At 39.0% G+C, this 20,751-nt stretch overlaps 1 protein-coding gene across 4 annotated transcripts in view; it reads left to right on the top strand.

Annotated features, from left to right (window-relative positions):
* MYO16 (myosin XVI) overlaps positions 1–20,751 on the top strand; it is a 400,883-nt gene that overhangs the window by 112,627 nt on the left and 267,505 nt on the right. For all 4 annotated transcript variants that reach the window (XM_074561661.1, XM_074561651.1, XM_074561671.1 and 1 more), the window contains 2 exons: positions 15,562–15,632; positions 19,515–19,658. In XM_074561661.1, the coding sequence (XP_074417762.1) occupies positions 15,562–15,632; positions 19,515–19,658 (215 nt within the window). The remainder of the gene's footprint in view (positions 1–15,561; positions 15,633–19,514; positions 19,659–20,751) is intronic.

Raw genomic sequence — 20,751 nt, 5'->3', positions numbered from 1 at the left:
TATTTATTGTGCTTCAGATCGATTTCCAATAATATATCAGTAGAAAAGGGAAACTTTTCTGTATTCATCTCTCAGTAGCATTTACCTTAAGTGGTTTCATTTCAATCACAGATTGCTCTATCAGAGAAACTAAGCTGGAAAACTACAGAAATCAATAGAGAATAACCTTTTCTATTTCCTTTTTTTTAAAGAACAAACCTTTTAAGCAATAATACAGTTCTTTATGAAAAATCAACTGCACTTTTAATAATTCCTTAAAAATGTTTCAATTTTTCAATTCAGTTTTATAAGGCTTTTTCCAACGGGGTATACACTGACACTTTTATGAAATGGAATACTTAAGCATAAGACTGGGACTGTATTTTGGGATCCTGCAACATATGGACTTTAGTTTATCACCATCATATTAATTGTCAGATTGAGAAGAACATTTGTTCAGAGTTTTTGGAAAGTGCACTTTGTTTGGAGGTTTTGGAAAGTGGAATAACTAAGTGGAATAACTTCCTCTAGAAGCTCTGAAGGTAGACCTAAATGAATTTAGCCAGAGCCACTAATTGTAGCAGATTATTTTCCACATTGCTAAGTCTTGTCTCTTTAGGCTTTTTCTGTTACTTTGCTCTTTCCTTCTGCCTGAATTGCAGTACCTTTCTCGGTAAAAACACAAACATATCAGAGGCAGAGCCAGATTTATTTGTACAGTGCCTAGTGGGTTTTCTTCATGAATAAAAATTCTAAACACAAAGTGTATGTACTGCTTATTATTTCAGTCATCTTTCTATTCTCTGACACACAAATTGGAGGATTCTTTGTTCTCGGTACACTGAGGTATCATCTTAACTTGGTCTGGAAGGCTTTTTAGCTGTTAAAACCTTTTACACTTCAAGTTGACAGTGAACAAGCTCTCTAGCTATGAGAGAGAAATGAATGAAAAGGTTATATGGCATAATGAATAGACAACTGATTATTGTTATTTGCAGCCATCACAGTAACAGGTTATTACAGTGGAGGAACTCAAGCTTGTAAAAAATACAATCAATGAATGTAAGGGAATGGATAATTTAGCTTGTGTTTCTGTGTGAATTACGTCCAGGAATGGAGGTGGGAAGGTGAGTAGTTAAGGTGAAATTGGCAATATTTCTAAATGCCCAGCTTTAAACAAGGATTTTAAGCATATGTAAAAGGTTCAAGGTAGAATTCAGACAGTCAGCCTGGGGCTGCATACTGCTTTCTTGCCATGTTTCTTTCTGATGACTCTCTATTACAGTATATGTGACCTTGAAGCAGTACACACTGTCATTTTACAGGGCAAAGAATGAGACGGTTGCAGGAGGTAATTTCTCACACCGTGCACTGTTTAGGGTTTTGATTACATTCAGACTCAAAAAGCAAACATGACAGCTGCAGCATTAAATCATTGAGCTAGGGTCTGTGCTCCAGATTTTAGCAATCACAGCTATTGTTGGCATATAGTGGTAGTTTTTTATAGACTTCCCCATTTACTCATTGACAGTACAGAAAATATGACATGAAGTGGTCTTAAAGGTGGAAGCATCTGTGTGAAATTTGAACTACTGCTTTGTTTCTTAGTCTGCTAAGGGCTTATCCTAAAAGAGGGCACCAACCTCTTCATAATCACCATCAGAACTTCACTGGCTTCATTTGGTTCCTACTTATTTTGCTTTTAAACATCTCCTTAAAAATCCTGTGGTACAAATATTTAGAGTGATAAAAGTTGGACAGAAAAGGACAGATGTGAAGTCCAAGTATACGTAGTTCTACTGATGCTTACATGAGCATTAGTTTACTATCCCCCTTTCTCTGTATATGTGGATTTGATTATATACATGCTCTTTCTCCTGGATTAGTCTTCATCTCTTTTTCTATTGGTAACTTAGGTAACTTTTCCTATTAGTATCTTAGGCACTTCTCCCTAGCTTCTCCCTGTTTTATCAGCTTTATGTGCTGAATACACGTCAGGTGCATAGACTGAGCAAATGAGAAAGTGTGGCATTGCCCATCACTTGGGAAGCTTGAGCATCTGTAGTTTTAGCTCGTCACTGCAGCCCAAACCTACCATGTGGCTCCATGTGGACATCAGCTCAGTGGTAAGACTCAGAACTGAGAGACACTCTTCTGTCAGGTGATGTGATGTTGGTTGCGTATTCACAGAGTTGTAAAATCGGTCAGGCTAGAAAGGACTTCAGGATGTCTGTAGTCCAACATCACGTTGAATTTTGGAGAGGACTGAGCTAACTCGGGTAGCTAGAGTATCTTATTATTGTAGTGCAGGAACAGACTAAGCAAAGCAGAGAGATTCCTTCGGGGAACAGTTGATAATTCTACTTCCAAACCAAATTAAACTATCAACTTGTATGTCAGACTTTTGCTTTCCATAAGCTATGAAAAAGACATGATTATACCAGGTGCTGTGTGAGTATAACTTTGCCCTCTCCATGCTGGCCATACTGTGACAACCCATACCTGTAAAAGCTTACATAAAGCGTAAGTAAAGCAAAATTTGCTTTGTAGTTTACTGGTTGACCCAGCATGGTAGTTTGGCCTCTGTAGGTTTGGAGGTTTCAAAGAAGAGGCATTAACTATTAAATACAAGGAGGAGGGTCTGTTTCTCATCCTAGATTCCCCAGATACTCAAATGCTTCACTGGTAACCCAGTGTAAGTTCACCCTACATAAGACTGGTATGCAGGCTTAGCCATCTGTGAGCTTGGCAGTACTGAATGCAGAACTGTTCGTGCTTCAAGTTTGTCTCTTTGGTCGGGAACTGTGTTTAGATGAACTGTTATAAATCTGTCGTTTCACTCCCCCATGTCCTTGTATGATTTTTGTATTTCAAATGCTGAATGTTGGAATCAGGTGAAGTCCACATTACTGCAATCTTCAGCTGCCCAAGCATGATAGCCTTACCTCAAAGCAGATACATAGAGATGTTTTCCTTTACTTATTCTGAGGTGATTTAAGGAAGTGGTAGTCACAGGCTTCAAGATAATGATAGCTCTTTCCTTCCGTGTTGGCTTTATACACCTGATCTGTTGTTCTTAGAGTGATTACGTGGTCATCGCTGATTTTTCAGGTGTTTTTTGTTGTTGCTGTATTGGTAGTGGTGGTGGTTGCTGTCACTGATGTGGGGAAATGAAGGTGTTGTCCAGAGTGCACTGGATTTGCAGGAATACAGAACCAGCTATAGGATAAGACTGAGTGGAAACGGCATGATTTCTAGGAGGCTGAGCTTGCGCAATCAGAGAAGGACTGACCAGAGGAGATTACGTGGACTTCTCTGTGGGCAATATGCTCTCCTTGCTGGACATCCAGGTCATCCGTCAGCTATCAGGGGAATTAACTCAGTTGGGCGACTAGTAAAGATTCAAGTATGTATGAAAAAAAATTTAGTTGAGACAAGACCCTTATCAATGTCATTTGTACACTTAACAGTTGCCTTACTGTTCGATAGAAGACACCTAGTCTGTGCAAAGAATACACAACAGGCAAACGTGAAAGACAATATTTGGGCCACACTGTTAGAAATGGACAAAGGTTACCAAAGTTGTTGTGTTATATTGTGAAATTTGACAAGCCTACCCTTCTCCAAATGTGAAAGAATTCTTTGAAGGTTGTGAGTTTGGGAGCCAAGATGTGAGAGAAGCTCTAGCTGTAACTGTCAGATCCTTCATGTCCCTGTACTTCGGAGAGAAAAAGCTGACTCAAAATTACAGAGGAATAAAGAAGATTTGGAGACTAGTGGATATAAAATGCTTGGATTACCACTAGCAAAAGCATAATTCATTTCAAGAATGCAGTAATTCAGCCAAATCCAGATTTTGGAAAACAAGTAATGAGGAATGAAAACTTCTTTGAGCTAGATGCACGGGCAGGAAATAGAACTATACAGAAAATAGACCTAGTTGTTTTCTATAAAGATGTGTGACAACTAGCCAAGTTGTGGAAGTGTTCATATTTGTTGTTTGTAGTACACAGGCTACTAGAAGGACTTGGCAACCAGTATGTTGCAATCAATGCAGTAAGTGCTGAATAGGGGTATAAGGAAATAGTGGGAGGAGGTTACCCAAACTAAAGCATTCATACAGACTCATGTAACAGGATCCCATATCCTGCTTTCCCACAGTGATCCTGGCTGTTTGCACAGCACAGAGTAATCCCACCAGACCTCACTGATCAGCCTCTCAGTCAGCTGTGCTTAGCAGATAGGTGGAGAGTAGGAAGAGCTCCACACTGTCTTTCCAGAAGCTCAATTTTCTGAATGTGTTTCTGTGTGGTGATCCCATCCTTGAGCTGACAAGAAAAGCAGATCCCGTTCCATCATCTTCAATAGGAGGATGTGCAAGGAGTCATTAGGCTTTGCAAGCCTTGTGCATTATATTAGGAAAAAAATGAAATTGAGAGGTGTGCGTGTGCATTGTAAAGTAGAAAAGAGCCACTAAACAGTTTAATATATTATTCTTGGTTTTGACAAATCGTAAAGTACTGCTTTAGGTCTGAATGCTGATATTGTTGAAAAATAAAAATTATGAGTGTGACATGTATACACCAAAATCCAACTTCCCTCCATTTTAAAACTCTGTAAATGTGAAGAGGGGCATGACTACATATGTGGACAGAGCTCTCTATGGCTCTTCATGTCTCTTGACCATCTCTGAGATGTCTGAAAAAGAGTACTGGTATCAATAGACTGAAGTGTGTTGATAGCTGGAAATTTCCCATACAGCAGAATGTACCTCAACCAGAAAATGTTTCACAGCACATGAAGTTTAACGTGCTAAAAAGGATTTTAGTCAGAAAACCTTGATTATGTGGCCTTTCGAAGTGCCAGGGTGGAACATCAGAGACGTGATTCTGCTCTCATGATATCTCTGGATATGGAGGACTGGAAATCCTTCTGGAGGTGATAGTTTGTTCGAGTTTAATTAAATACAGGTAAAAGCTATAAGGGCACCATGAGGGCCAGCCGCTCCCTGGTGGCTGGGCTGCTGTGAGCATGGAGGCCTCCCCAGGGCAGCCGGGCAGGGCCTGGCAACCAGGGCCTGTCCCACCACCCAGCCAGGATGCAGGCAGCCAGGGCGTCTCCCTGCAGATGGGCCAAGGTTGGGCCGGGACATCAACCTGTGTGTAGGGTCAGGATCAGGCCCGGGACAGAGGGCAGGCTGTGGGGACGGGGACGGGCCGAGGCCAGGCCAGGACATGGGTCTGAGGGTGGGCCCAGCTCAGTGGGGCTTGGGGCCCATGTCTGGGCCGGGCAGGGCTGTGAGGAGCTGGGCTGTGGGGTCGCTAGGGCAGGAGCTGAGGGCCCTGGGGGGCTGACATGGGGTCCTGGGCCGTGGGCAGGGTGGGGGAGCCCCGGGGCGGGCAGGGCAGGGAGGTCCTCGACACCCTGGGGGCCCTGATGACTGCAGGGGCATCCAATATCCAGTGTTGTTACCCAAACTGGGTATAAGTTCTTTAAGTGAAAGGTAGCAGTAAAGAACATGGAACCGGTTGTGGGGTGCAGGAATTGACATCAGGCTTGCTCTCCTAGAACATCTTCATGAACTGGTGTGCTATCGCTGAATCATCTGAAAGAGAGTGTGAAGTTTGGAGAGGGAAAAAAAAACACGGAAATTTGAGAGCTACACCATATGATAAGGGCAAGTACTATTAATGAATGACAGTATATTGTGACCTGGTGGTCTTCTTCTAGTGCCTACTTAATGACCAAATTAGAACACAGATTATTTTAAGGGGAATCAGTTTGTAGCCATATCAATCTCTGGATTATCTGCAACACATAAATACCAAATCTGGGAAGGAACTGGCTTGTATTTAGTAGAAACAGCAAGGCAGGTGTAAATACAATCGATAGTAGACACATTAAGATAGGTGTAAATAAAATCAAAACAATATGTAGGTTGTATTCAGGTGATGAAGGAAAAACTCTTTTGGATAGTGATACCTGCCAAATGAAGCATACAATATTCCTTATTTGAAACACTTAAAGTGATTTTTTTTTAAAATTTATCAGTTCTGTATTGTTTGTTTATGCAGTTATAGTTGTCTATATATTAAAACTGTGTGGATATTATATTGATTACACCCTGTAGTAGCCCTGTATGTGTCATGATTTGCCTAAAAAAATAATTGTTATCACTGCAGTCACACTGTTTTAATTGAAATTGTACTGCTCACTCTCACAGGGGTGTATTTACGCCAGTAGGGAGGTACTTCGTGAGTTCAGTGCATTTCTCATTTCTCACTAGAGAATCAAGTTACATGAATAAAATGGTTGCTTATGCTGGTATACCTCTATGCTCATTGAATGTTATGCTGGTGCTATATTTTCTAATTCAGAATTTTTCATTCGTATTTTTATAATGCTGTTCCCACCACTGTTCTCGCTGCATGCTCTTTGTATCAGGTTTAGCAATTGTGTGACTGCAGAGGAAGTCAGTTCAGCAAAGTGATCCAAGAGAGAATGAACCACCCTCCAAAATCAACAGTGATATTGTGTCAGCTCTCTGAACCAATTTACTTACCTGTTGCGCAGCTCATGGGACCGATGCAAAGAAAGAAAAGGGAATACGCAGGCATCTTGGAGCCACTGACATAATTTTGACAGTAGCCTAAGCATACATACAGTACCAAATGCCAAATGACACTTGCAAAGTATGTTTCTAACACAGTTCAAAACTAAGCTAAAATTGAGGTTGCCGTTGTTTGCGCTCCTTTATGTTCTGCTCTGCTTTTGTCCTATCCTTCTGTACGCTCATCTTGAAGTGAGCCAGGGGGCTAAACCAGCTGGAAACTGTCTTTCATAAAGTTAGCCTCCACCTGGGTTTAGCTCCCTATACCAGCTCATGGCAGAGTGACATGTGGCACTGCTATGCAAGGTTGAGGGCAGGCGTGTGTGAGTGGAAGCATGAACAAGAAGGAAGCAGGTCTGATTTTGACAACGTAAAGTGTCACAGACTGCCCCCTGTGAAAGGGGGTGCCTGAGCTGCATCTGTCAAGTGGTGAGATATTCCTGGAGCCAGACATTTCCTTCATCGCTCTGGTCACTCGTATGCCACATGCACGACTATTTTGGATTAATGCATGGATAGCTAATGTCCCTAGTTTGTTCTGTACTTCCCGGTTTTAGTTTGCTTCCTTGTGCACACCCTGGGAATTCCACTATACGCACAGAATCTAGCAGCCAGTGTCTACAGCTAGTAATTAGTACCATTTAGCAGCTGTTAAGCGGGATAATAGCCTGTTATCCTTGAAGATCTCTATAAAGTCGTAATGACTTGCTTACATGGCTTCTAAACCAGCTGGCATAAACCTGCTTTGCATGGTGTGGGAGTTAAAAGAGGGACTGAGTCTTGCTTCGTATGGAATATAAGTCAGCAGTAATTTGATTTATGCCAATTAAGTAACATTGGCATAGGATCAACATAAATGATGAGTAAAACAGAGGGGGTGTACAGTCTATTCAGCAGAAAAATTGTGCTGTATGCAAATTCTTTAACTTTCATTTTACACTAGGGGAAAGTGTGGGATGATGAAGTTTTTCAAATTAAGCTACTGACCACAAAATGAGTTATTTTGCTGTTGTGTATTTTAGTATTTGTCATTTGATGACTACAGGATTGGAAAAATGCAAAGTCTGAAATAGATTTAATTTATTTAGTAAAATATTGTAAAGTTCTGAAACATTCAATTCTACACACATTTGAATGTACAATCAAGTGTGCCTGTAGCAGAAAAGCTAGCCTAAAAATTACAGCAGCAATTTTAAAAGCTTTCAAATTTGACAGATATTTCTAAGGTGAACCCAGGGGGTTGTGAGCTTTGGTAATAACAGGCTGTAGCCTGCTGACGATGTTCTTGCTGTTTCCGTCACCTTTGTCAGGACTTCCAGGAGAACCTGTGGGTTGGAGATAGATAAAATATGGATATAGACTGCAATAGGTGACCTAAATGCTAAGATATTAGGTTCCTTTTTTTTTTTTTGGTGTCTTTTTAACCTTGAAATAAATAACTCACATAAGCTAGTTGGAGGTGAAGTTGTTGAGAAAAGCCGTATTTAAGTTTACTGTATGATCAACTGCTTTCTCCTAAGGTTAATTTTAGAGTGTTCAAGGTTAATTTTAGAGTGATCATCTTATGGTAAATTTTAATAAGCTTTGTTTTTATTGTAATTTTATCTCACTAACAGAAATTCAGGATTCAATCAGGTCTGTGCTACCAGTTTTTGATGACACGGCTATTTTGGCCTGGGAAGTAGCTCTGCTGGCAAAAGCCCTGCTGCCTGCTGTGCTATCAGCTATGATGATAGAAGCAATATTTTTAGCTAAGCATGTGTTATTTTGTGAGATGGTGTTGAATCATTATAGCAACATCTGTAGTATATGCAGGTTTTAGTTACAGTGAGGGAAAATCACAACTTTGTATACAAGTGGGACAGACCTGACCACAGCAGTTTTCTCCCTGTGACCCAGCCAAAGCTCTGGCTTTGGAAGAGTTAATTCAAAATGGAGGCAAAACAAGGGATCACCACCATTGCCTAGTGCCCTGGGGTGTCCCCCTTGCAGCAGTACCTTTGGGCCATAGACCTGAATGGCTATTGCCAGTCTTCTCTAAATTACTGTGATTTACGCCACCATTTTTCCATGTCACTCAAGATATTGTCAGTGCATGTATTTTCAAGTAAATGATGTAAATTAGGATCCTTCTATTTGAAAGAGTAACTATAAAGCAGGAAGGAGTTGGATACTGTGAACTGAAAAAGAAAGAGGACTTTAGGAATAAATATTCTAAGAAAAAAAAAAGGTGTCAGATGTAGCTATTAGGTAATGTGACCCACTTATTTTTAAATCTTGTTCCTCTGAAACGATCTAAGAGTTTACATCGCTTTTCCATGTGAATATCTGTCTTTTCAGAGTCTTCGAAAAAAGAGGTGCTTTGCCTGCCATATCACAAGTTAACTCAGGCGTGTCATGTTTGACTGCTGCCCATTGTCACTTTTGTGTAAGGAGATAAGTTAATTTGTATCATTGTGCCTGGGCACTGTAAGAGGCACGCACTGGCATTTTTTAGGCCATTAGATTCGGGGCGTTAATATTTTTCAGTGGAAGAACAGACTGCATTAAATTTCACATATTTAAGAATGAAATGAAAGAGGGGGAGTTTGCCTAAATAAGAAGCTTTAAATTTATCAGTTATTAAATAATGGTAGGCCCTAGACTCATGAATTATTCTGGCTATGTCTACGGTGATAGAAGTATCTGCCCCATGGAGGGAACTGTGTCCATCCACAGGGATCTCATTGGAGTTTGACTTGGTGTCTACGTGGCCCAGAGACATGACCATTATTTTTAATACGGTTTTCCAGTTCAAGGTACCTCAGATAACAGGAGGGCTGTGCCCTTGACCTCCAGAGCAACAGTGCATTGGCAGAAAGCTGTCAGGGTTGCTGAATGCCTGGGCATGGATGTATAATAGTGGAGGGTACAAGGCCTGGTGGGAAAGTAGCGAAGGGTTAGGCAGAAATGAAGGGACCTATCTTGTCATGTGCTTACTTGTGCTGCTTGAAGAGCCCCTGAACTGGTTCCAAGCCTAGGGTCTGACTGATTTCTCCACAAAGAGAGAGAGCATGGGATAAAACTAACGTGTGTTTTGATCTGTGCCTAGCATTAAAGCTGGGACAGATGTCCTCCGGGGCTATAGGAGTACCTCTGTCAGCCTGTTTCATTGGTGGCTTGGTTTGTTTCATTTAAAGATAATGCTCTGTTGAATGGAGCTCAGGAATCAGCCTGACAATTCACATTACACTTTTAAATGCAGCAGAGAATCAATGGCCCAGTTGCTTTGAGGTTATGGTAATTTGATTCTTGGCTGCCTAAAAAAGTTATAAACTACGGGAGCTCTGCCAGGGACGATGGAAGCATCAACCCTATTCTCATCAGTGCTCTGTTCAAACAGTGGACATTATAGCTTGAGTGTGCAAGGCTAACATTCTCAAATTCAGCTGGTATGAAATTCAGCTGGTATGGTCTTTTTCCTCTCTTCATTTCTGCATTCTGTGAATGGCATAACACTTAGCTGTCCAAATGTTGCACATGTTTCCTTTATGGTTTGTTGTCTTTAATCTTTATGCAGCAAAGGTGGGAATGTATTTCCTAGAGTTCTTCAGAAAATGAGAAGATGAGGTTTGAACAAGTTTGACAGATGTTGCCAGTGATCGCTGGAAATATTTCAAGGATGGAAAAAGCAGTAGGATTACAAAACAGTTGTTTGAAAAGCCCATTAAGGGCATGACAGTTCTGAATAAGCACTGTCAACCGATGGGTAGGGCTTGCTTTGAAAGAAAGCATCAACTATTGCACTAGTAATGATGTGGTAACAGTATTACTACTGTAAAAGTGTTTGTTAGGTAAACAAGACAACTTAAAAGAATGATTAAATTACCACTAATAGTACTTAAAAAAATTTAATAAACTCAGTTTTAAAGTAATCATAGCAAAAGTGTTAGGTAAATATTTTTCAAAGACTGCATTCACCAAAAAATTATGACATCTTGCTTGATTTCATTTGTTGTCCTGATTAAGAATAATTTACCAGAGATTGGCATTCATCTGTTCTCATGCGCAGCTGAGTTGTATAGTGGGTTCTTCCTAAGTACCTTTGGTACAATCTGAAAGTACAGAGTGACTACCGAGGAAAAAGAAAAGAGTACTAAAGAGGCATGAAGGTGGCAAGAATTCTAAGTGGCACATCTATACAGAGTTTAAGATGCCAGTGTTGGACCAAAGGTCTGACTATGGAGGGAGTAAGGGGCAAAAAATGACACTTCCTTAACTGGTGGAAGTGGAAGGGGTGGAAGTATGCTATTTCGCTTCCTTCGGTATCACTTTTGTTGTCCAGTGGTTCAGTTTCATGGTCAGCTCATGCCCAAACTTGCTGAAAGTAATGGCTACCCATTCTCCCTGTACATACCCTTTACACAGTGCCACATTCCCGGATTGTTGATCTAGTTGAAAACTAATCTTTGCCTCGTGCCAGTGAGAGGCCAGTGGCAGAAACATGCAGCCTGAGGCAGGAGGAGAATGGGATAATCCATTCCAGTAACAGCATGGTCTTAGCTAGGCTTCTGCAGTAAGTCATGTTTCTGCACATAGTGAACAAGTAAAGCCTTCCAGCGAGAGTTATTCCTGCTAAACTATATATAACAAAAATAGATGTTAACAGGAACAAAGTTTACACTAGCTCGCTGCTACTCCCCAGAGGAATGATTAATAGAAACATATACTGGTACTCTATCTATATCCAGCACAGCAGATGGCCAATGGTTAAGTTCTACATATGTTAGGCACTTTTTTTTGTGTTTTCTGTTACTACTAAAACTGGGTTTGGTGTGAATGAAGTATTACCCAGCTCCTAAGTTACCGTCAGTAGCTGATCACTGGTGAGTTATTGATAGCCCTGAACCATCTGAATTCATCTTCCAGGCTCTGCTGTCACTTCAGATCTGCACTACTTTTGTCTGCAGCATATAAGGTCATAGATAGTTCTACATGCCAGAGTAGCTAGATGCTGTTCAACACAGCAGACCGTAAGTACTGGTTATTGCTGTACGTATCAAAATTCTTAACACATTACACAGCGCAGTTATTCAAAGCTAAACAAAACTGGAACATCTTAGGTAATTGTGACCTTGTCATTAGCCAGTTGCTATAACAGCTAAAAAAGTTAAAACAAAGCTCTGAGCGGCCCAAGACAAACCCAGAGTAAGTAAGCCTTAGAGCCCTAGTCCCAGATGTGAGGTCAGTATAAGATTTGTGGCTGGTAACAGGCATGGCAATACTATCTTTACTGGATTGTAAGTAGTAATCTAGTCAATACAGCCAATGGAGTGTGGAAAGCTATTCAGCTCACCAGAATCACATAGTTAAAATTGTAACATCAGGCATGTGTAAAAAGCTACCTTGAGTATTATCTTACTGCTGAGGCTTTATAACTTCAATGCTTTTTAAAATACTTTTATTACATATGAAATTGGGTGTGAAATTCTGCTTTCAGTAGCTGATAATTTTGTGTGTCAAATCTAAAAGATATCAGAGAATGGAGGGACCTGTTTATATAGACAAATGAAGGGCTTGAGAGTTTACTGAAAATTTTACTCTTAATTTTTTTTTGTAAGTAAACATCAACTTCCTGGCTTAAAGCCTGCTTTCAGTCTCCTCATCTTTTCTGGAGAACTCTCTTCCATGAAAGATTACAAATAAAACAAGTTTTAAAAGAAAGTCTTGTGAAAACTTCCTTAAAAATTGCCTTAGTTAAGAAATATATATCATATCTGGAATATAGTTATCTATGACTTTGTGTCCTCATTAGGCAGTTCATCCCAAATTACTAGCAATACCTATAGTAGTTCTATTGAAAGGAAATAATGAACATAAGGTGAATATTTTCCTACTGACCAGTAAAGTCTTAAGTGAATGACTGAGATGCATGTTAGGGAGTGGGGTTTTGCTTCTGTGATCTTCTTTTCTTTGTTTTCTTTTTTATTGTGTTTTGCAGGGGGGATGAATTCAAGGGAAGAGGAATGGTTTTTGTTTGTCTTTACATGCAGAGGAATGTAGCACATAATCCTGATTCAGAACAAAGACTTTTGCCCAGTTGAAAGGAGAGTTTGCATCTCTTGCCCGGTAGTTTTTGTGACATGAATTTCCTGAAGCACTGATTAAGCTACGTGCAATAATGAGGAAAAATAAACTAGACAAAGAAACGAACTACAGAGCTTTTATCTACTTTAATTTGTCGTATGTATGTGACTTGATAATTTGTTTATGGGCATAGCTATTTGATATTCTACTTTAAGATCAGAGTTTATGTATTATTTCTTTATGCTGTAATCTTGGTCTGCATTTCTGGTGGGGGTAAAAAACAAGGCAAAACCATTCATTCTTACAAATTTTAATCTCAGATCCAGAAATTGTCTGTCATTTTTTGGTTTCAACAGCAAGGTGTTGCTAAATGGATCTGGAAAGGCCTAGCTTCTCTTTAAGAACCAAGTCTTTGGGGGTTTGATGGAAGGAAGAGACTCAATTAATTGCCCATATTTTCTATATCCAAGTAGCCACAGGCTCTTTCTGTCACTTGGTTACTGTTTTAGGCTTCAGATGAAATTCTTGGGGATTATTTTTAGAAATTCGATTTCCCAGCCCTCTGACCTTCCCGTGTGTCCTGTTGCTGGCAAAAGGGAGAGGTCTTCGTCCTCTGTCTTTGCTTAGAAGGACCTTCCCAAAAGCCAGTTTTGGTGAGACTGAGACTCTTAATGTTCAGGTGAAATCCTTGTGGACTGGCAGAATGAAATTACTTTCAGAGCCTTCAGAAATCTTCTGTGATATGGAATTCTTATTTTCTGGCCTGTTAAAGAAATGGCATAACATAGGAACATTGAAAATATTAACTCTTGAGAAGGATGTAGTTGCACACCTATTTAAGGAGGGAGGATTTACAATAAAGTCTTCACTCACTATAACCTGAGGTAGAGGAAGCATCTTCTTATGTGGTCAGCAATTTAGCTATTAAAAGAAGGAAGGAACTTACTCCTGAACCTTTATTTTTAATGTTCTTTGTCTGGATGAGGACAATTGTGTACTTAAGTATTGGATTTGTGGATCTGAGAGCAGAAAGAAATACTTTGCTCTTTGTCGTTCATCCATTTTTCCAAGGTTATGAAAATTTGTAAATATTTCTGCACCCCCCTGCTCTGCTTTAGTGCTTTTCATCTTGTTTTGCAGTTGTTCATTTCATTTACTCCATGTTACTTAATGTTCCACTTCTACTTTTGGTGGAAATGCTGGGGATAACAGTGACTTCTAATAGTAGTTAGCTTCCAAAGTGTCGTTTGCCAGAACATAAATGTCTTTTACAGTTATGTAAATTAAATGAAGCAAAACCTTTGGTGAGGAAAAATAGGTACCATGGAACTATTTATAAAGTATGAGTTTATACAATGGTTTGGAAGGATGTTTAATTTTCAAAGTTTAAAAAGAACAAAAGATTAAATGGATTTGTATAACTATTATAAATATTTTTCCAACATAGCAGTGTGTTTACTATGTATGAAGTATTTAGTAATAATGATGCCAAGTTTTTCCTAGTCTGTCACTTCAATTTTACAGGCGTACAAACAGTTAGCCAAATTTTCTGTCTTAGGCTGAATTTTTCTAGGGCACCTGGTCAAAAATCATTCAACGTATTCAGAAAATATTGAATGTGTGAATTGACAGAATCTAAAAAGAAGACTGACCCCTTTCAAATAGGTAAACTGAACGTTTGAATGCTGTAAGAAGTTTAAATGTGCAGTGAAAATGGAATTAAAAGATATTATAGAGAGAAAGAAAACATATACAAGAAATGCATGGATAAGGAGGAGATGGTGTATGTGAGTCTCTTAACAGATTCACAGAAGTTAGGAGAGCCTTGAGACAAATTTATGGCCCTCCTGTAGGACAGACACTGCAGTGGAACAGATTTCTCGGGTACTCAGACTTTCAAACTTCTATGTAGACCTTTGCACAACTCTGTCTAGGAATGTTAACTAGGAATTTAAACCAGGATTTCCAGGTGATGGAGGCAGAACCAGCTGTGTTCCTACACAGGAAGCATTATTGGCAGTTATAAGGCATCCCTCCTGGAGGGAGGCCTTATAAAAGGGTTCTTGCTACCAGTTTAGTGAAGACGGGGTTACGATGCTGGTGTGGGTTCCCCTGATAATGTCTGGCATTGTTACTGTGCAGTTCTGCTCCAGAAATGAACACTGGTAGCATGAGTTAGTCAATGCTTTGATTTCAAGTGAAAAGGTTATAAAGGCAATAAAGACCATGGGGAAAAAGTGCTGAATTTTCACACTCGGGTGAGCACCACCATGAAGGGTTGTGGTTTTGTTTGCGTTTATAAGCCTGCTTTCATTTGAAATGGTTTTGATACATGTAACTGGGAGTGAAGCTTGACTCCAAATATCATTTTAAGAATTATACTGCGTCAGTGATCTGGCAATGCACTGGAAAGGTTAAATTGAGTGCAGATCGTTTAGCTTTGGTATGATGATTAATTTCAAGTGATATAAGTTATGAACACTAGTTTCAATTATTTACAGAAAAAGCCAACAAATCTCATGGGAATTCTACAAAGTAAAATAAAGCTGGTTGACTGTGATTTTGCTCCCAAATGAACTAATCAGGTGACTGTGACCTTGAGACAGGGTATCTCCTCCAGCTCCCTTCTCCTACATACAGAACTGACATGCTTATCTGTCCGCTTGAGAAGTCCTTGATACTGTTCATATTTAACATCATTATTAAAGGTCCTTTGCTTCCAGGCTTAGCCATTAAATTAGATGAGATGGGAAATGCTGACATGATAGTTTTACAAATGTTATCTGAGTGGTTTGCATATATTATTAATTCTCTTAATGAAGATGATGAAGAATCAGCCTATTAACAGCCCAGAATTAGCTATATTGCTGCATTAATTCTTGTTCCTCTTTTCTTTGATATTTCAGTGCTACGACTATTGAAAGATGGTGCTGACCCTCATACACTAGTTTCCTCAGGAGGCTCCTTGCTCCATCTGGTAAGAGTGATTGAAGATTAGTGTTAGTGACTGTGGATAGATGTGGTGGGATACTGAGTAGCAGATTGGGCTTATTAACAAAAAGAAAGGTTTAGCAATAATTTTTTATCTACACTGCCCTCCATGGAGATTATGATTGCATCCAGCTATGCGTGTGAAATGGCTGTTTGCAAATTGCATTGGATCATGTCATAGGAGTGGTAACTAACAAAGTAGGATGAAATGTTTTATTTATAAATTATCTGTGCAGTAAGAAAAAGCAAAGGAAATATTGCTTGATTCCGCAGATAGAATGATATGGTTCAGAGAAACACCATGATGTAACATTTTTCCTTTTGTTTCTATGTGTATTTTCTTGCACCAATTTCCTATATGTTGATATTTAACAAATTATCTGCATAGCAATTTAGATTAAGTAGCTGGAAGATAAAAGGAAAACAGCTTGTACACAATCACCAAAACTGAACATGTGTCGGAAAGGTTGACAGGCAAACAGAAGGGAGACACAGCAGAGATAAAATTTTGGCTTTGCTAAAGCCAATGGCAAAACTCATCATAAATTCCTAGGTCTTATGATCCTTTACTTTGGTCTGTGGTGCTTCAATTGTAGACATGCTTTCTCTTCAATGTGAAAATATTTTAAGATATTTGGATCCAACTTTGTTGCATAATCTTGCTAAAATAAAAGTGACTTCACAAATACATGGGCATAACATCTAGTGAAAAAATCTACTGGAAGAATATTTCATTTTAGAACAGTTGGATTAAGGTTCTCATAGAATATACACAAAATAGAGCAATTTCTTGACAAAAAGAAAAGAATCCTGTAATATTATTGGACGCCAGCACACTTGCAACCATGCTCTTGCAAGATGTAGTGTTTCCCTTGTGTAATTAATCTGTGTTTTGCATCTTCCATGGCCATACTACTTACCAAGGACTTTGGGAAATAGAGGCCTAGGTAAGGGGAGGGTGCAGGACTGAGTTGAAAAAGAGAAAGTTTAAGTTCTCTTTCCTCTCCTCCAACTATTTGCCTGCTGCAAAGTTGCTCAATCACTCTTTAAAAATGCAGCCCATATGAGATGTTATCTTTGGGATTCCCAAAACTGAGGCATCTGAAATCTTATCCTGTGCTGAAAGCCCTAGCAAACAATCAGTGTGGCTGATGTGACATCTGTCTCACTGGCATTTTAAAATAGGAAAAAGATAGATCCATCTTTAGGGATTTTAGGTTGCTTTGTCTGGTTTAGCTGATGCACTTTTTAACTGCGGATAAAATCTGCAGTTGAACTCTGTCCTTTTACATTTCTTGATCTTCTGCATTATGTCCCAATTCATGGTCACGTTCAGTATCTCCACTGGTGCCTCCTGCTTCACAGGCACACATGTGCTTCAAAAGGAGGGAAAGCTTCCTGCAGTAGGACATTTGCAATAGGGTAACCTGCTGCCTCAGTTTGGTCAGAGTTACTTGTAAGTAACTCTTAAGTAAGTTCATAATTCATCTACAGGAAAATGCCAGTCCTATTGGAGATAGGGGCAAACCTGATTTCAATGAAACTTGGATTTGACCCTGATTTGGGAGCAGTACAGAGAGGAGAGTCATGATACAGGAAAACAGATAAGTTTATTTTCCTGCAACAGCTCAAGTAGTAAGTTAGCATACATCTTTTTTATATTTTTAAAGACCACTCAGATCCATTCTGACTACTAGTTTTACCACTATAATTCTATGTAAGCTGCTTCCTCCAAAGGGGAGCCTGATCAGTGTTTATTCTTTCCAGTTGTAGGGTAAATGTTTTTATTCCAGAATGAATGGAAAGTGTATTTATCTTCACATTTTACTTAAAGTCTTATTCATTATATAATTCCTTTTTCTTTTTACATTTCTGTTAACTTCCAAAATGTGATACATTTCTAAAAAAAAAATAACTCAAATGTGACACTTCATAAAGATTCTGTTGTTATCTCTGTAGACAGTATCCCAATATGGTTGAATCTCAGGGAAGCCGTGGGAGCTCATTAGACGGTCATTAGATTACACTAGAGAAGTACCAAAAAAGAGAGTACTTGCCTGAGTTGCCCATTCAGGGGACATAGTGTCATATCAATTCATGCAGACAGTCCCCCAGCCTGTCCTAGTAAGGAAGTTTATGAGTGCCAATTTTCTCCTGGAACTTTGACTGAGATTGCTGAATTGCTTCACAAAACCATTAAACAAGAATCAAGGAGCAGCAGCAATTAAATCGCTGCTACAAATCTAGGCTGTTTTCAAAATGGTAACAAATCACAAAAGGCTCTGTATCTATTATTAAATACACAAAATGATTCAGTGACATCTGTCATTTGTTTTGTATGGAAGCTTTCTAGAATTTTTTTTGCTTAACAATGCCTTGAAAATCTGATTGGTATGAGATTATGTTGATCTGTATTATAAAATGTCTTATCTCTGATTCGTTACAATTTGAAGATTGAACAGCTCAATGTAAGGTGTACTACTGATGCAATGCATTATACTGATGCAGCAAAACAAAACTGTCTGTTTCTAGAGCTGTCAGATAAGTTACAAGTTAAAGGAAATACATCAGAACTTAATTTCTCTTCTATAATTTAATGGTCAGTATGTTTGGAAATCATTTAAAGAAGGACTGCTTTTTAACCTTATAGAGTTTAATTTTTATTTTCTGAGTTATCTATATTTATGATCGCACTAGTACATGCAGCTGCTACATTCGCTTGGATCTCTCAGCTATGTCTTGACTTCACAGTGGAATCCAGTTAAGCACTTTTCCTTCTTCCCTTTTTCCTCTAGCGTCCTGGCTTCCATAGCAAATTAATACAGCAAACTGGATGCCATGGTGTGGTTTCATGTGGGATACAGACAAAACAACATAATTATTTAACTCACTCACCAATTATCTGCAGATTTCACTGTATTTGTACTCTTAGCGTGTATGTGTGCTTTTTGGGACAGGGAAATCTTCCACAGCTTTAAATATTGTAAGAGGCATAGATATTAAGGATTATATTCAAAGCATCTAAGTATCTAATACAGAAAATTAGTCTCCCTTTAGCCTGTGTCCAGTGGGGAAAGAGAGAGAAACCTTCTCTAGAGAGTTACTGAGATTGTGTGTTAGGCCAGAGCTAGAATTTTAACGTAGATGCTTTGATTGTCTTTTAAAGTATTATATGTAAGCACACCTGTAAAACATCACAGATGTGACAGAGGAGTACGCTCAAAACAATGATTAAGTCAGTTTTTTCTTCTCTGCCAAAATTAGTGACCTCTATCATCAAAACAAAACAAAGTATATAAACACACACATGTGCAAACTATCCCCCTCCCTGCCCCCAACACACCCTTAGTGTGCAGAGTATTTATCTGTCAGAGAGGCTTGAATAGGAGTCGGTATAGTTAGTGGATTGGAAATTGGAGCGCTTATGGAGAGGTGTGTATTATTGCTATGAAATGCATAAAAGGCAGAAGTCCACATACGTGTGGACGTATGTACATGTGGGTGTACATATACTTAGATGCCACTACTCGTGATGTGATCATCATGCACTGATGCTTGTACACTGATTCAGAGTGACAATATTGAACAGAAAGAAAGCCTCATCTTTACTGTAGATTTCAGCAGATTTTATATATAGTGTTTTTTTCACAGGGAATAGTGGGTTCTGTGAACCATGCACATGGAACTTGTAATCTCCACAAAACTATTTCTATAGATTCATCAGCTGTTGTCCCCTACAAACACAGCAGTTTGACTACAGTGCATCACCTGCTCAATTTAAATGTTAAATGGAGCAAAAATTGTCTGTGATAAATTCAGTTGTGCACTGAGTAAAACACCACCCCTAATATGCTTTTCTTTCTTCTAGTGTGCCCGCTACGATAATGCATTTGCTGCAGAAATTCTAATTGACAGAGGAGTAAATGTAAATCATCAAGATGAGGATTTTTGGACATCAATGCATGTAGCCTGTGCCTGTGATAATCCTGATATTGTCCTGCTACTGCTGCTAGTAAGTAAAGCAATTTAATACATTGTGTGCTTGAAAAGGAAACAGAATGTAACACCACAAGGTCTGAAACTGCTATATGAATGCAATATATTGCTACTAATTATTTCGGTGAAAGCATATATTGTGTGTGGTTTTTTCTTGATGTTGTTTTGGTGCTCAAGATTTTTAGAAGGCATAGAGTGAAGCATTTTTAGGCCTTCAGTGAGAATTCAGTATAAACATCAATGTCAAGTCTCTCCTATCTCTTCCCTGTGGTCAGGAGCTAATATCTCCGATAAGCACTCAGTCCCAAATGGGATATTCGGATAATTTATTTTCTCTTCTCCTTGTCACTTTCTGTTAAGGGTTGAGTTCGCAGACAATCTTATAAAAAACTCCTTCTTAAAAGCAGGTATTCGCTCAATTGCACTGAGTATTCATAAAGAAGTGTTTGTGGACATGGTCAAAATGAGGCCCATTTAATATTTATCTAAAAAACTTTGTCATTTAAAGCAGAGTTTACCCAATATAGTAATAGATATGGTATTCAGACTTTGTAGAGAGCAGCTTTGTTCATTCCATTCCTAGGATCACAGCCTCTGGTTTTACTCCAGGATATTAATGCAGCTCTTTCTCCCAGTTCATTTTAGATTGTTCTTAAAAACAGTAGTGCAGAGGCAGTTCACAGTCTAACTTATGGTTTACTAATCTATTTGTATAATTTAAAAATATATATGTTTTTAATAGGTTGTTGCAAGTAGATCAGCATTTCTTAGCATACTTATAATGGTATTTCAATGTTACTGGTAAAATGAAGGGAGAAATATTTTTAAAGGTTGTGTACTTGATAATAGGTTTCATGAAATCACTTTGGGAGATTGTCTAGTCCAATTCCCCTGCTCAGAGCAGAGCCAGCTACAGCAGCTTGCCTAAGACCATATCTCCAAGGATGGAAAGCCTACAAAGTCGCTGGTCAACCTGCACGGAAAAAAAAGAGGTTTTTATTAGGTTTAATCAGAATTTTCCATATTTCAGTTTGTGCCTGTTGCCTTTTGCCCTTTCACTGAGCGCCACTGAGAAGAGTCTGTCTCCATCTTCTTTACTCGCCCCATTT

The sequence above is a fragment of the Larus michahellis genome, chromosome 1 (assembly GCF_964199755.1).
Source record: "Larus michahellis chromosome 1, bLarMic1.1, whole genome shotgun sequence".
NCBI classification, from domain to species: domain Eukaryota; kingdom Metazoa; phylum Chordata; class Aves; order Charadriiformes; family Laridae; genus Larus; species Larus michahellis.
The sequence above is the reverse complement of the archived record's forward strand: the minus strand, read 5'-3'. Positions and strand labels throughout refer to the sequence as shown.